At 30.9% G+C, this 17142-nt stretch overlaps 2 protein-coding genes across 2 annotated transcripts; both read left to right on the top strand.

Moving 5' to 3' along the window:
* Positions 1-8559: 8559 nt before the first annotated feature.
* On the top strand, positions 8560-11343 carry LOC111013973 (protein WALLS ARE THIN 1). Its single transcript, XM_022288548.2, has 6 exons — positions 8560-8831; positions 8927-8989; positions 9108-9224; positions 9745-10180; positions 10331-10482; positions 10823-11343. The coding sequence occupies exons 1-6, from the start codon at positions 8611-8613 to the stop codon at positions 11010-11012; spliced, it is 1179 nt and encodes a 392-aa protein (XP_022144240.1). The 5' UTR covers positions 8560-8610; the 3' UTR covers positions 11013-11343.
* Positions 11344-13494: 2151 nt separating this feature from the next.
* On the top strand, positions 13495-16991 carry LOC111013972 (purple acid phosphatase 2). Its single transcript, XM_022288547.2, has 8 exons — positions 13495-13994; positions 14247-14447; positions 14561-14672; positions 14893-15122; positions 15227-15365; positions 15973-16193; positions 16371-16492; positions 16590-16991. Exons 1-8 carry the CDS (start codon positions 13809-13811, stop codon positions 16801-16803), a joined length of 1425 nt encoding a protein of 474 aa, XP_022144239.1. The 5' UTR covers positions 13495-13808; the 3' UTR covers positions 16804-16991.
* The last annotated feature ends 151 nt before the right edge of the window (positions 16992-17142 follow it).

Raw genomic sequence — 17142 nt, 5'->3', positions numbered from 1 at the left:
ACGTGAACTTGAGTGTTTTTATATATAAATATATAATTGAACTTGTAAATAATATCTACAATTTTAAAATAAGTTACTTCAAACTAGAAATGACTTGGCTATATATAACTTATAAAAGAAATATCTAGAATTATAAAAATAAGCGGCTTTAAAAATATATTAAATTATTGTAGTAACAAAAATAAACTTTTTTAAAAAATAATGAAATACTTTGTAATTTACCATTAAAGATAATAGTAGACTGATAAAAGTATATTAATACTGAAAAAACGGGGTTAAAAACTTAAAATATATTGAAAAAAAAAATCAACTAAGAAACTGAACTTGTAGGTTTTTTTTCCCTGAAATAGATGGATTAATTAATGGAATTTGTACTAAAAAAAAACTAATGGAATTAAAATAACATAAAAAGGTTGACTGAAAAAACAAATTTTGAAACAAATCAAATGCAAACCTTTTTTTTTTTTAAGAAAAGTAGTACTTAAAACTTTAAAATAAAATATAAAAAGTTAAAAACACTGCACTCTCTGCACAACCATGAACAATTAGAAAAAATCTGCCATATTTTAAGTCTTTGTATTTCGTTTGTTGTTTTCAGTTTTTAAAAATTAATTAAGTCTAAACACACTATTCCCACGTGTCGATGTCAATGGATATTTGGAGAAAAATTACGAAGATATTGATGGAAATTTTTTAAATTAGTAAATAATACAGTAATTGTAGTTTAATTAACCTATCACTAATCACTCTTAAGCATCATAATAGTCACCATGAAAATGTTGAAACAAAATCATATACATATATGAAAATTATTTGAGTCAATAAATTAAAGTTCAATGTTGCTTTTTTATTGATAATTTCTAATCCAATCTAATTACATAATTGAACAAAATATGTGAAATATAGATCTATATAAAGTATGGAATAATTTTAAAAAAATTAGATTTGGTTTAAAATTTGAATGTTTAATAATAATTAGTTAAATTAATTTTCTTTTATTAGTTTGTTTTAAGATTTGGTTAGTTAAATTTAATTTAAAACCTATTTTTCTTTTAAATCAATTACTTTAACATTTTGTTAGATTTTTTAGTTAAATTTAATTTCAATTTAATTTTTTTTAAGTCAGATTATATGTTTTTTAAGATTTTGTTAGATTTTTTTAAGTTAAATTTAGTTTAAGAATTAAGTTTTTTATAAATCGATTATCTATTTCTTTAAGATTTTATTAGATTTTTATAGTTAAATTTAATTTGAGTTTGTTGGTTTTTTTTCCTTTTGAACTAAAATGATAAGAATTAAACTTAATAATAATTAGTTAAATTGATTTAAATTATTTGTTTGTCGTAAGATTTCATCAGTTAAATTTAATTTAAAATTTGTTTTTCTTTTAAATCAATTACTTTAAGATTTTGTTAGATGTTTTAGTTAAATTTAATTTAAATTAAGTTTTTTATATATCGATTGTTTATAATCTATTTCTTTAAGATTTTATTAGATTTCTATAGTTAAATTTAATTTGACGTTTTGTTCGTTTGTTTTTTCCTTTTTTGAATCTAAAGGATAAGAATTTAATTTTAATTTCTTTAAAAGAAAAATAGAAAAAATCCTATAATTTTTTACTATTATTTTCGACTTTTCTGTTACTCTTCCACAAGCTTTGAATTTACACAAAATTGAAAGATGTTTTGAACAGAAATCCTTCTTGTTTTGATTCAAAATTTTCGATCTATATTTTTCTTGAAAAACAACAGATCTTCTTCTAAGTTTCAACTAACTAGAAGACCACCTTGGATCCATATTTATTTAGGGATTCAATGCAAAAAAAAAAATCGACATTTGGTCGACATGTCAACGACATGGGGGAAAAATGATTTTCTCCCCAAATGTCGATGTTGCGACCATCGAGCTAAATTTTGAACCTTGCTTCCACCTTTGTGTTTTTTGTTTCGTATTCTACTTTTTAAAAATATAATTTGAATCTTGAAAATTGGAAAAAAAATGATTTTTATAAATTTGTTTTTACTTTCTATAGCTAGGAATTCAAATATGTATCTAAGGAAGGTGAAAAACATACAAAGAAATTAGGAGCAATCAAATATATATAATTTTTAAGTTTAAAAATAAAAAATAGAATGATTATTAAATGAGGTCTTAGTGTTTTAATTATGTTAAAATTTGCAATTTTAAATATCAAATTAATTTTTTTGTCAAATATTTTTTTAATTAATTTCCATAACAATATTATCATTGTAAATATTATATATATGTATATATACACTTTAATTATACACAAATGCAAACATTTGATATACAAAAAATTAATTCGTTATAGAATTTGAAGATTGTAAACAATGTTTTCCAAGCAATATGAATTTGTATAAAAAAAAAAAGAGAGAGAGAGAAATAATATGAATTAATCAATCAAATTTTTAATGGATGTTTATTACCAATTCGTCTTTTCCGGTTGAGTTTATATCATAGGCATGAATTGAAACAATGAGTAAAACAAATTTTTTTTTTTAAACCATGAGAAAGAAATTTTTAATCATAATAAATTTAGCCAAATTAAATATTAGTTTTGAAATCTGATTGAATAGGTGATCAATATACTATTTATATTTTATTTTATTTTATTTGAATTACTTAACTTTCATACTTATTTTTATTTTGCATCTATAAAATTTTAAATGTTTTATTCGGTGAACACTCTATTCATCAATCTAAATAAATAAATAATATTTAATATTTATTTTGAAAGAAGTTGTGTAAATTTTTTTATTAGTATATAAATTGTAACTATCTTAAATATGTCAATATGAGCATAGTCCAATTGGCATAAATTATTGACGAAAGAAATCGTGGATTCAAATTTCCACTCACCTTTATACAAAATTCTAACATATATAAATGACATAACAGACCGAAATTTTATATACCACCATAGTTAGAAAAGTAAATTAATAAATTTATTAAAAAAAATCAAAGCGAACATAATTTAACGGTAATTGTCATATATCTCCAACGAGGTTATAAGTTCAATCTCTACCCACATGTTATGATTATAAATAATAATAATAATAATAAATTTATTAAAAAAAGTCATCATTTTTCCCGAGGCAATGTTATTTATTTAATTAATTTGGGAGGGTAAAAAAGAACATAATTACAAAAGTTAATTCCTCAAACAAAAAATCCACAAAAGTTAAAAGCTGAAATTTGGAACTTTTGCTGATTTTTTTTTTTCTTCTGAGCTTTTAAGAAGCCAGTGAGCATGTGGACGGATCCAGAGAATCCAAAACCTAAGTTGGACCACAACCCATTCAACATATGCCACGTGTCTTTTTGCACATGGGCTGTTGTATTTTCTCGTACCAAGAATTTAATTTTATTGCTTTATATAAATATTTTAAATCTAAAAATCTCATTTTGATTTTTGAAGGATCAAATCAAATAGTTAATTTTAAAAACTGATCAAAATAGTTAATTCTTTTTAGGTTTAAAACCTATTTTGGTCCTTATATTTTTATATTTTTTAGTTTTGATTCCCTCGACATTGAACTTTTAAAATCTACATTTTAGACATATATTTTTAACTTTTGTCTTTTATTTTTGTTTTTGTTTTTATTGTTTTTTATTTCTGAAATTTCTATTTTGGTCTCTATACCATTTAAAAATAGACCATTTTGGTCCCCTTATTTTGTTTCTTATGCCTTTGTTTTCAATCACAATTTTAGTACAACACTTCGGTTAATAAGTTTCTTGAAATTATAGTAAAAAATGTTACTTGAAATGTAGTCATAACTTGTAATAAATGATTTTCGTTGCATATAATTTTGTATTAAAATTTTACAAATAATGATCTAAATAGTCACTTTTAAAAGTTTAAAGACTAAAATAAATATTTTGAAAATATAAGAACTAAAATAAACAAAAGTTGGAAGTACAGGAACCAAAATAAACATTTTGAAAATATAGGGACCAAAATAAAATAAAGTCGAAATTACAAGGATCAAAATAGTATTTGAAACTTTATTTTTAAAGTCTAAAATAGAAAATTTAAAACTTCATGTATCAAAATGGTTAACCTTTTTAAGTTCAGAAATAAAAATTGATATTTTGAAATTTCCTTCCAAGACTAAAATAAAATAAATTTTAAAATTTTAAAATAAAATGGAATATTTTGAAAGTTTGAAAATCAAAATAAAATAATTTCAAAAGTTCAGAAGGTCTAAAATGAGATTTAAAGTTTTTTCTAATATCAATGTCCACAATGGTGCCAAAATATAGTCAATGAATAAAAATATGTAAATGAAGTTTATGATATATTAAAATAATTAGATTTATATTAAACTGTTGTGAGATTTTCTAATTAAAATAAATATAAATTGTACAAAATCATTGAAATTTATTTTATTTTATTATTATTTTGGGCAAAGGGATTGGAAAAATATTTTGGATGTGTTATATTCCTCTTTGCCCTAAACAAAGAAATCCCACAGGAATCCACCGAGGAGACAAGATATCCATCCCTCTTCCATTTTCAACCGTAGGGATCTTTTCAGAAGATCACGATAAAGAAAAGTTAGAAATGTTAGAAAGTCTAAAGTTTTAATTTTTATAATACATACCTTAAATTCATTTTTATTTTCTCAACTAAATTTTTTCGAGGCAACGATTAACATGAGCAGTTCAAGTACCTAACTTCTTTCCTTAAAGTTAGAAGTTCGATTTCCGGTTTCCACAATTGTTGTATTAAAAAAATTAAGACAATCGCATTATAGAATTTGAACTCATGCCTAAAAAAAATTCTATTTTAGTATTTGGAATTTACTCTAAACCAACCAAAATAATTTTAGTCTCTTTCGGTCCCTTACGATCAACATTCCACATATAGTTAATTTATGACATAGAAATTAGTCCATGATTCAAATATTCGTCAATATATATTGATATATATCCATCAGCATATCACATAAATTAAAGAGTAATATCGATATTGAAAATCAATCGGTTAACTACTAATATGACTCCTACCTTATTTTCAAGTAAAAATAACTTATTTATTAATTAAAAAGTATTTTATAAATTTCTTCAATATTTACCAAAATATCTATCTATAAATCTACAAAATTGAGATCCCAATGTCATCGTCCTATTATTAATGATTAGAGTAAAAATTGAGAAACGATAAAGTGAAAAGTGAAAAGGCTGTTTGTTGCAGAGAATGTCTGAAAATTTTAAGGTGGAAATAAAATTTTATGAAAAAAGATATCATAATAGCTGTCGGGCGTGTGTAAGAGACCCGGCTGACCAACCCGAGTCAAAGCGGACAAAATGCAATTAAAACATCCACAACTGGCGTGGTCGGGCCGGTGTCCGACCGGGTCATGCGCTCCGACCCGCAAATACTCCTCTCCTTTTTTAATAATTACAGAGAAATATGGCTGTCAGATAAATAGAACAAATCATTTTAAAAACCCCTTTTTAATCATCAAAATGTCACATATATTATTATTATTATTTTCAAATATATACTTATTTTTAATGTTATGTTTGAAATGATGATGGTCTGTATTGAGGGGGTGCATCTTGTCTGTTAAAGCGAAGGATTAATATTAAGGAAAAAAAAAAAGGAAAAACGAACTTCGGTGGAAACGTACACTTTTTTTTTTCTTAAAAAGAAAATAAAGAGAAGCATAATTAAGTTTTTTTCTTATATTTTAAAAGAATTATAAATTAATATATATATATATATATAAGATTTTTTAAAAAATTATAAACCATATAAATTTAAGACTTTCTTATAGATTTTAGAAATTAATAAAGTAATTTGAAAAAAAAAAAAAGTTGCAAAGATGAACTCCCTGGAAACGAGGATTGTTTGGTGAACTGCCAATTTTCTATAGTTGGTACCCAACATGCCCTAGTGGTGAATATCTGTTATTTATTTCCCAATTATGCCATGCACTTAGCTTTTTAAAGTAACAAAAATTTAATATGGTTTTGTAATTAAAAACATTATATATTACAATAAAATTAATTTTATTGTTTAGAAAAGTATTAATTTGATTAATCAACTTTCAATTTTATTTTTAACTTTAATGATCATAGAGTCAGTGTACTGATTTTTGTAGTTGTATTTATTTAATTATTTCTAAATTAAAAAAATTAATTACGTCCTTAAAATTCAAGGTAGTGTTTGTAGCTAACAGGTACGTTAGCTAAATGAGATTTATGACATATACCTATCCAAATAAATATAAGTGGCAAACAAAATGATAGAAGGAATAAATAATGTTAGACAAAATAGAGTGACATATTTTAGAGAGAATTCATACAATGCTTCAAAAAAATGTTATTGTAAATCTTACTTTGTTAAAGATCTATTCTTTTCTTTGGTTATATTGCGTCAAATTAGCTAATATTTGTCCAACATGCAAATTATGTTATTACTGCCTAACTAATGATATTAAAAGCACATTTTTAGATCTAGATACTTAAATAAACATTGCTATACATATATGGATCAATAGATAATAGACACAATTACAGAAGCGTGTTAGGAAGATACAATGCTAGTCGAGGCGCTGGAACAGAAAGAAGACAAACCAAGCCTCGACTAGGGGACAAAGAGAGTCTTATACTTTACCGACAATTGTCAATAATGTGTGAGATTGTCCTAAAGTTTTGAGTTAGGAACTTATCACTCTGCTCTTAGAAAACTCATATAGCTTGAATGATAGGGCGGCAAATGTGACAAATAATCCTCACACGCAATTGCATGTATAATTTTTTTCCTCTGTTCAACATGACAAAAACATAAAGTCTAACTTAAACATTGGAATGTGTTGGACAAACACCACACACCAGGTTTGGTAAATTTAATTCATTTAGGTGTATATCAACATTCTTCATAAGTTCTTTTAGGATTTTGATTTTTAGTTTTCGTAAAAATCTGGTATGTTTAATTACTAAACTCAATATCTAATTGACACAAAATACAATTCCACCTAAGATTATTATTAAAAACATTAGACAAACTTAATATTTAACAAAGACATGCAATAGGTTTAGTGAACAAGAAGTTGAATAATACTTTCAGACATAGCTTAATGTCTAAACTGGCTATGAGTAACCTATCTTATAAGTCAAAGATTCCACCAATCTATTAGAAACATTTTTTATACTAAAATTTGAAGAAGATCAAGAAGAAGAAAGAAAATAGAATAATAGAAAAGGAATTTAAAATTATTTTTGTATTACGAATATTTAATGCTTAGAGGTTGGGCGTGGGGGAATTAAGAAGGGCCTGCATGGGAGGAGTGCCCACCACCAGCGCTCGTGCGCGCACCACCATCTGGATCGCTTCTTTTCTTTCCCCCACACACACTGATACCATCATTATTATTCCCCCCATATTTCCAATAATAAAACTCCTTAATTTTTCATAACAATAATAAAGGAATAAAAATACATATCACACCTTAATTTATATTTACCACCCTTGAATGTTTAATAGTTAAGTGAGATACAAAATAAATAATTTTTTAAATAATGAGTTAGTCAAACTTTTTTAATGGGAGTCACCAGCTCCTAGAAATGTAGGTATTTTCTATGGAAAAATGCTTTAATTTATAAAAATCTTCTTACTGGTCACCATTGAAAATGATTTTTCTATTGATTGGTGAGCATCAATTTCATGCTGTCTACTTTTATACATGTTATTGACAAGTATGAGAGATTATAGAAAAATGAGGAGAGAAGAGAATTTTTTCTTTTATATTTTTTAAACTTTAGTAGCGATGAATCTGTCTAGAAATAAAATGTTTAGTTCTCCAATCAGAGCTATATAGTCGAGATTTAACTAGTTTCCCTTTCATAAAATGAATCAATCACAATTTAATTAACAATAAAAGAAATATTAGATGTGGATAGAAAAACAAACATAAAAAATAGACAGGTATCTCCTAAATTCAAGATACGTCCAATCTTCCACAAATGACAAGTCTTATTGCGATAAGAAGATTACGATGTGTCATATTTTCACTTTAGAACATTCTCTAGAAACCACAACAATGACTATTTAGGAATATAAAAAATGGAAAACTCTCACATAAGAATCACGAGAATGGATAGATGACAACGCTCTACGATCAAAATTCTCGCCTAAGCAATGCAAGCATATTTTTTTTCATCACTTTGCAACAGCGCTGCAACGCTACACTCTTAGCCAAAGTAGCCCTACAACGTCTAGTACTTCATTTTTTGGCTCCACTATCCACAAGCCACAACGCAACCCAAGAAAGATTATAAAAAAAAAAAAAGCATCAAATTTGTAGTGATAGTTAGGAAGAAGATAAATGGTGAGTATTTTGTTGGGATAGGCTGTGCATTGCCACGGGCGGTTGTGTTTTAGCTGAGCAGAATAATGATGTGGAAGACAACCCCAAAACAGAATTCAAACCTTTGACGAATGCAGCATATTTTTGAGGCCCACAATGGGCCAACCCCACTCTTTCCCTCCCATATTTATACCTCTCCATCCCACCTTCTTCTTCATCTTCTCTTCTTCTTCTTCTTGTTCTTGCTGTTTCTGGACCTCCATCAACAATGGCGGACGTCGGGTCGGTCTCCGACAAGAGAATGTCGTGTTCCATACCGGAGAGGTTCCAGCTCCACGCTGCCATGCTGGCCTTGCAATTCGGCTACGCCGGTTTTCATGTCGTCTCTAGAGCTGCCCTCAACATGGGAATCAGTAAACTCGTCTTCCCCGTCTACCGAAACGTCATCGCTTTGCTCCTCCTCCTCCCCTTCGCATATTTTATCGAAAAGTACCCTCTCTAATCCCTTTGTAACTCCCTCTCTCTTGTCTCTTCATTTTTTCATTTGATGAAACGATGCCGTTTTCGTTTTGCTGTGTGGACAGGAAGGATAGGCCTGCGCTCACTCTCAACTTCGTCATTCAGTTCTTCTTCCTCGCTCTTGTTGGGTATAACCAAAAGAAACTGATATCATTAAACACTAATTAATGTTATATATAATAATTGTAATATTCTTAATTAATTATATGTTTAATTGTGGGGATTTTTATTTTTTTACGTGGGCAGAATCACAGCCAACCAAGGGTTTTACTTGCTGGGTTTGGATAATACTTCCCCCACCTTTGCATCTGCCATACAGAATTCTGTTCCTGCCATTACGTTCCTCATGGCTGCACTTCTCAGGTAAATTCAATTATATTATTTGAGCGTTTATGGTTTGGTGTTATCTTCTCCATCACTACTATTAAGAAATTGTTAACTGTTTAAGAGATTAAGTACTGACCTTGAAAAATTGATAGTTTATTATTTTAAAATAGAACTTATACTTTTATTTCTCTCCTATTTATCATAATTTAACGATGGTCTGCAAGGGAGAACACTCTAGCCTAATAAATACTTTTTAAAAATTGATTTTATCTCTTTTTTTAATTTATACTTTCATATCTCTCTTAAATTTCAAATTTATTAATGCATAAGCAACTCATTATTGTTACTCTTTTTCTTGCGTGAAAGTGTTCATATTTGAATGGAAACTGAGACTTCTAAATGCAAACAATACCTCACAATGTGATTCAAGAATAACATCTCCATTTATTAGGAAATTTTTTCAATTAAAAAAAAAAGAAACCAAAAGTAAAAAACATGCAGAGCGAGGCAAGGCTGCTTTATTGTAAACAAAATTTTGGTGTTGCTTTGAGATCAGGATAGAGCAGGTGAGACTGAACCGAAAAGACGGCATAGCGAAGGTGTTGGGAACTCTATGCTGCGTGGCCGGAGCCACGGTGATCACACTGTACAAAGGTCCAACCATATACAGCCCGGCCACGACGGCGACGGTGACGCTGCAGGGCACGGCGGCCGTGGCTGCGACGGGAGGAATGTTTCCGTCACTAGGGGACGCAAAGGGAAAGAGCTGGACCCTGGGCTGCGTCTACTTAATCGGCCACTGTTTGTCGTGGTCGGCGTGGCTGGTCCTGCAAGCGCCGGTGCTTAAAAAATACCCGGCGCGGCTCTCCGTCACCTCCTTCACCTGCTTCTTCGGCCTCATCCAATTCTTCATCATCGCCGTCGCCTTCGAGCGCGACACTCAGGCCTGGCTCTTTCACTCCGGCGCTGAAGCCTTCAGCATCGTTTACGCGGTCAGTCACATAGAAAAATTGGAAACATTAATTTTTTAAAATGTTTCTATTTTCCGTTGCATTCCTCTGTGTAAGTATTTTCGATTTAATTAATCAGAATAATATATTTTTAATTAATTAAATAAATGTCTTTTATTCTTTTTGGTCTAGGGGGTGGTGGCTTCGGGGATAGCGTTTGCGGTTCAGATCTGGTGCATTGACAGGGGCGGCCCGGTTTTCGTAGCGGTCTACCAACCGGTTCAGACCTTCGTTGTCGCTGTTATGGCTTCCTTCGCTTTGGGCGAAGAGTTCTACTTGGGAGGGTCCGTCTCCGTCCCCTTTCTTTCACTCGACTTCTCCTCGTCCGACCGACACTTCTATGAGCCTTTTTTTATTAACACAAAATCAGTAATATATTTTTTTAAAAATTTAGAATAATTGGAAAAGATATGGACTTTTTATTGTTCAATTAAAAGCATGATCTCACTTGAACATTAAAAAAAAACAAACAAATCGAAATCCGTCTATCATCTTTATGAATGAATATATAAAAATTTTAAAATTTAAAATTTGTTGTGTAATTAGTTGATGAACTAACAAAAAATGAAATATAACTTTAGTATTGGGGAGACAGATTGATTAAGTATGGGGTTGGATGTACAGAATCATAGGGGCGGTGCTGATTATATCGGGGCTCTACCTTGTGCTGTGGGGCAAGAGCGAAGAGAAGAAATTCTTGTTGGCAAGGGCAGTGATCCAGTCCGCTCCGGAGCACAGTAGCAACAGAACAACCGCCCACATCAAGCCGTCCCTTACCGCCCCACTTCTCCATCCTTCGGCTGAAAATGTTTGACCAGCCACACGGAAACACGCCCAACTTTTGACTCCCTCGCGACACGTGTCCTTCCTACAACAAGCTTCGCCAATTACTTCAGTGTGTTCCTTTTTTCTTTTTTCTTTTCTTTTTTTTAGTTTGAAAATTAGAAGGAAGAGGGAAAATGGAGAGCGAGAGATGGTGGGGCCAGGGGTATGAATGTGATTATCTACTGTGTGGGGGCCACAGAGCCCGAAAACCCCATTATATTTATATATATGTTTTGTATTGTTGATGTTAATGAATGGCTTGATTTATGAAAAAAAAGAGAATGAGAAGAAATGGACGGTGTGGATTTATTTTCGATTAATTTTCATATTCAAACATAACTAATTTAAAAAAATGACATGTCTTTTTTTATTTTTTTAATACAATAATTAAGGTGATGATTGGAACTTACCACCTATGTCAGTTGATATTTTGAGGTATTCAACCCATTACACAGAAAAAATCGATTTTTCCTCGATATTAATGTAGATAGAACAAAAGAGAGAATAAAGAGATAGGAATAGAAATTATAGTATCATTGGAAGAAGCAACATCTCTGGGAACATCTCTATAGACTATTTCAATAGTACAAGTGTTGTTGGCACGATCGTGGAAGTAATGAAAAAGAAAAAGTTATTTAGTTGGACCATATATCATCGATATTTCACGACATAATGCAATTTTATCAAAATATCGAACAAAATATTTTGTACTAAAGCAAATATTTAGGCCCATCATTCGAAGCTTAAAAAGCTCTAAATATTGGTACATTATTAATGCTTGGAACCTCTTCGACGTGGAACAAGTCTAAAAGGTAATTTTTTTTCCTTTTTTTTTCTATTTCTTTTAGTACGTTAACTTCTTTATTTTTATCTACTTTTATTTTCAATTTCAAATTAAATGTATTTCTAAATCAATCATTCGTCTAACTTTTCAATCAAATTTATAAAAGATAATACACTAGATCATCCAAAAGTCATATTTTTTATATTAATTTACTTGTTCTACTTCATATATCTCCACCATTTGTATATAATACATTTTATTTTTAAAATTTTCTACGATTATTTCATTAAAAATTAAGTAACTAAATGCTATATTAGATTAGAAATTATCAATAAAACATAATTAGGCAACAATGAAATTTAATTTATTAATTTAAATAATTTCATGTATGTATATAAGATTTTGTTTCGACGTTTTCATCGAACAGACATTTTCATAAGTATATTACTTATATATTTAGATACGATGGTTAAAAATAATCAATTATGGGCTAATTAGAGTTCAACTAAAATATTATTTATTAATTCAAAAAATTTGCATCAATATCCACAAATTCTGTGATTTTTTTCGAAATATCCATCGGTATATCTATTGACATATTCGTAAAATTTAGACTTCGACATTTCTATTAATATCAACATTTCGAACAAGTTCTACATTCAAATCCAATCCTATTTAACATAGAATATACTAAAAAAAATTAAGAAACTTAAAGTATATAACTATAAAAGTTTCAGTGAAGGGAAGACAAAATGAAGCGTCCGATTCTGTCCTATTTACAAGAAGGGAAGGGGATGGAGTTGCTGATCTTTTGGCAAAGGAGGGCTCTCCTTCAACGAGAACACCGGACTTGGTTGGAGAGTTGGCCGACCGAGTTATCTTCCTTTCTGGCTCATGAGTGTTTAGACGGGCTTTGTTAATTTTGTTCCCTTGTTTTTTCCCTTTAAAAAAAAAAAGAAACTATAAAAGTAAAATAAAAAATTGACAAGATACCCCGTAGGAATAGTTCTTTTGTTATAAGGATAATTTCTAGTTCATAAAAGCACCACATATTGAATAATAAAGTTAAAAGTTTGACAAGGTTAAAATAGAATTTTCATTTTTTTAAGGAATACTACTTTACATTTTACAAACAACCACCTCGTTAAAAGGAAGTTAAATTATCTTTTGGCCACTGTGGTTTAGATTGGATAGTAATCTTTTTTTATTGGTTTTGGTTTGTGTAGAACTGTAAATTTACTCATGACTTTAACATATAGTAACTCAATGGATCGTAATGGTTTATTGTTTAATTGAGTAATAGTATTATCCTGAATAGTAATTGAAGATAAGTGTCTTAATCCATTCGTCGCGTTTGATTTTGTAATTACTAAGATTAAAATTTTAAACCAAATAGTGAGACATTTCTATGTAATTATAGTTTGACATCAATCTGAATAAAATATCACTTAAATATATACCTGAAATTAGTATAAATTAATTTTAATTTATTTATAAAAAGTGGAAATAATTAGTCGTTAATTTAAATTACTTTTACAAAATTTTTATTTTAGATTATTCACTTTTATCCATATTTCAATGAAATTGACGTGACGTTTAACTCACATTTAAAACTTTGGATAAGATAAGACGGCTCCGGACCCGCATATTCTTTCCAAAAATTGCATATTCCCTTGGTCCATGATATGGAAGAGTTATGGATGTTCAGATTTTGCAGTGAAAGCTTCTGCAACTGTAACGATGATTTGATATGTAATGGCAGTAATCCAATTGTTCAAATCTCTCGCTCACACATGGCTTCTCTCTCTTTCTCGCGCTTCCTTCGCTCTCTCCCTCTGATCAAATCGCCTCCTAATTTTGTATAATATCGATTCGAACGAACCGCTCACACTCCTTGAAGTGTGCGAAGGAATTAGACCACACTGATAATATCAATTCACTACAAAAACCAAATCTGGAATTTGGAAAATCGACTTGTATATTGTAATCTGAGGAAGATCGATGGCGGCGATCATGCTTCGTGCTGGTGTTCTTGTTCTTGCTGTGTTTGGTTCTATTCTGAGTGATTCTGGCGTTTGTAATGCCGGATTGACGAGCGGTTTCGTTCGCGATAAAGATGTGTCCTCGGATATGCCGCTCGATAGCGACGTGTTTCGGTCTCCTCCTGGTAAAAATGCCGCTCAACAGGTGAATTTCTTCTCCGATTTCCCGATATTAGAAGCAGAATTCGGATTTTAAGTATATTGCCTTCGATTTTCTCTTCGCTTGTTCTGAGAATTCTAGGAAGAACAAATGTGAGCGTTTCTTTCGATTAATTGATGATAGATAGAATCAGAAGAGGCATTTTAAGTAGGGCTGAATCTGCAGAACCGATAGTGTGTTATTGGATGTCATTTTGAATCTGATTGAGCTTGATTTCCTTTTTGTTGTTGATTGAAGGTTCATATAACACAAGGGGATCTTGAGGGTAAGAGTGTAATTATCTCTTGGGTGACACCAGATAAACCAGGTTCAAACAGAGTGGTTTACTGGGCTGAAAATAGTAAAAATAGAAACAAAGCTGAAGGCTCTGTTGTTTCCTACAAGTACTTCAACTATACATCTGGCTACATCCACCACTGCACCATTGACAATTTAGAGGTATCTGCCGTATTGTTGATTGTACTTCTTTTACATTCTCATGAACTCTGATTCTGAATTTGAAAACGATATAAACAGAGTACTTAATTTGCTTGATCCTATGATCCGTGCAGTATGATACTAAATACTTTTACATTATCGGGTTTGGAAGTCTAACACGAAGATTTTGGTTCACAACTCCTCCTAAGATTGGCCCTGATGTGCCCTATACTTTTGGTCTGATAGGTAGCTTTCTTTCTTATATTGCCTTCCAAACACATAACATTGTTTTTCTGTTGGAATTGAGTTTCTTAAACATTTGCCTTTAAAACACGTAACATTGTTGTTCTGTTGGATTTGAGTTTCTTAAACATTTTCCTTTCAAACACATAACACTGTTTTCTGTTGGATTTGAGTTTCTTAGACATGAGATTTATTTTTTACCCTCTTTGATCATCTTGCGCAGGAGATCTTGGTCAAACATATGATTCCAATAGGACACTCACACACTATGAATCGAACCCAAGAAAAGGACAGGCTGTGTTGTTCCTTGGGGACCTGTCTTATGCAGACCGCCATCCATTCCACGATAACAACAGGTGGGACACATGGGCGAGGTTCGTAGAAAGAAGTGTAGCTTATCAACCTTGGATTTGGACTACAGGGAATCATGAACTCGACTGCGTTCCTGAAATTGTAAATATCTTATATATATATATCCTCTTCCTAATGTTGACTTAATTGGTTCAATCAAACCTTTGGAACATACCATGAACAGCATTTTTTTGGTCATATTTCAGGGTGAAACTGAAGAATTTAAGCCTTTTCTGCATCGTTACCGTGTTCCGTATAATGCCACAGATGGTGCCTCTCCGTTTTGGTACTCTATTAAGAGAGCTTCAACTTATATAATTGTCTTGTCTTCTTACTCATCATATGGTACGTACGTTTCCTTTTGCCGTTTATAACTTGTTAAGCTTAATTATAGAGTATATTGGCTTTGATTTCCATATAAAGTGGGCAAATCACAGTACAAGATGGATGAGCCATCTGTAGTACAAGATGGTTTAAATCCCATTTTTAGTCCATAATTGTTGGGATTATTTCATTTTAATCCTTAAATATCCCACATTTGTTTTTGCCCTAAATTTTTAGCATTAACTAGTATAGGAATAACATGACTTTAAATATGTGTGTGTATTATATGGACTTGTATTAAAGAGTGAAATGGGTATTGAGTGGCAGACTTTGGGTTGCAAAGTAATAGAAATAACAAGAACCAAATTGGTAAATTTTTTGAAGTTCATGCTAAAATAGATCTTCTGAAAATTCAAGTACCAAAATGATTTTAATATTCTAAAAGTTTAGTGACTAAACTAGACATTTTAAAAGTTTAGAGACCAAAATATGAGTTTAACTTGAACTTTATGTCCAGCCCCTCCACAACTTCAGCTCTGTTCCTGCTTACAGATTTTTTGTAGGCTTACTATGAAAAGGTTTATTTTGCACGCTCGAACTTGTGTTTTTTACCACCTTTTTCTCGCAGTGAAAAGCAGCCCTCAGTACAAATGGCTAGAGAAGGAGCTGCCAAAGGTAAACAGGGACGAGACTCCGTGGCTCATAGTTCTTATGCATAGTCCAATGTACAGCACTTATGTCCACCATTACATGGAAGGAGAAAGCATGAGAGTGGTTTTCGAGGCATGGTTCGTGAAATATAAAGTCGATGTTGTACTTGCTGGTCATGTTCATGCCTACGAACGAACTGTAAGTACACTCGTCTACATATAATTGCCATGGTAACCATCATAGCTTGCATCCAACTGGTTCTCTTGGTAGAATATGAACTGAATTAACAGAATTCTGCCATTTGATGTATAGAATAAGCAGCTTGTTAATGTTTTGTAATGATTAATCATATGAACGTCTGAATTTGCACAACAGGAACGAATATCAAATATAGCATACAACATTGAAAATGGGATGTGCAGTCCAGTCCATGACCCAAATGCTCCAATTTATTTAACCATTGGAGATGGAGGAAACTCAGAAGGATTAGTAACAGAGTAAGCTTTTTGTTGCCCCAAAGCTTTTCTTTAAGAACCAAGTTTAATCTTACCAGATTTACCAAAATTAACTCTGGTTTTTGCAACCTATATGCAGGATGATTGACCCTCAGCCGTTCTACTCGGCTTATCGTGAACCCAGCTTCGGCCATGGCATACTGGACATAAAGAACAGAACTCATGCCCACTTTTCTTGGCATCGGAACCAAGATGGATATGCTGTGGAAGCTGATTCCTTATGGCTGCATAATCGATGGACAAAAACAGTGTTGCCAGAATCTTCTGAAGTGAGTCACCTTTCATCAGCCTGAAAACTGTTCTTTGAGAGAGACGTTTTCATGGCTCAGATTGTTGCTATCATCAGATTAAATCTTATTGTTCCATTAAAAGGGATGGCGTGCGAAAAAGTAGGCTTAGGATTAAGCTTTAAGCTTTTAATGGCTCAATTTGGTATCTGAATCATGAGTTTCATTTATTTGAACTTCCAACTTTCTCTGGATGTGTGAGTTTTTGGTTGTCCATGTGTGTCATACTCTTGTCTTCTTTTTTTTTTTTTTTTCCTTTTTTTCGTTTTTAATCTCCTCTCACCTCATCTGATCTGGAAGATTGAAAATATAAACAAAGGACAGAATCAGAAAAAACAGTAAAAA

Source organism: Momordica charantia, assembly GCF_013281855.1.
Source record: "Momordica charantia cultivar OHB3-1 chromosome 8 unlocalized genomic scaffold, Mcharantia_2.0 BLBB01000008.1, whole genome shotgun sequence".
NCBI lineage: Eukaryota > Viridiplantae > Streptophyta > Magnoliopsida > Cucurbitales > Cucurbitaceae > Momordica > Momordica charantia.
This window is presented reverse-complemented; position numbering and strand designations above follow the sequence as displayed.

Bases quoted from the DNA above. Each gene is read 5' to 3' on its own strand.
- LOC111013973 (XM_022288548.2), top strand. From the start codon at position 8,611: ATGGCGGACGTCGGGTCGGTCTCCGACAAGAGAATGTCGTGTTCCATA. The intron at 8,832-8,926 runs GTACCCTCTCTA...CTGTGTGGACAG, and splicing joins TTCGCATATTTTATCGAAAA to GAAGGATAGGCCTGCGCTCA. The intron at 10,181-10,330 runs GTCAGTCACATA...TTTTTGGTCTAG, and splicing joins CCTTCAGCATCGTTTACGCG to GGGGTGGTGGCTTCGGGGAT.
- LOC111013972 (XM_022288547.2), top strand. From the start codon at position 13,809: ATGGCGGCGATCATGCTTCGTGCTGGTGTTCTTGTTCTTGCTGTGTTT. The intron at 14,448-14,560 runs GTATCTGCCGTA...TGATCCGTGCAG, and splicing joins GCACCATTGACAATTTAGAG to TATGATACTAAATACTTTTA. The intron at 15,366-15,972 runs GTACGTACGTTT...TTTTTCTCGCAG, and splicing joins GTCTTCTTACTCATCATATG to TGAAAAGCAGCCCTCAGTAC.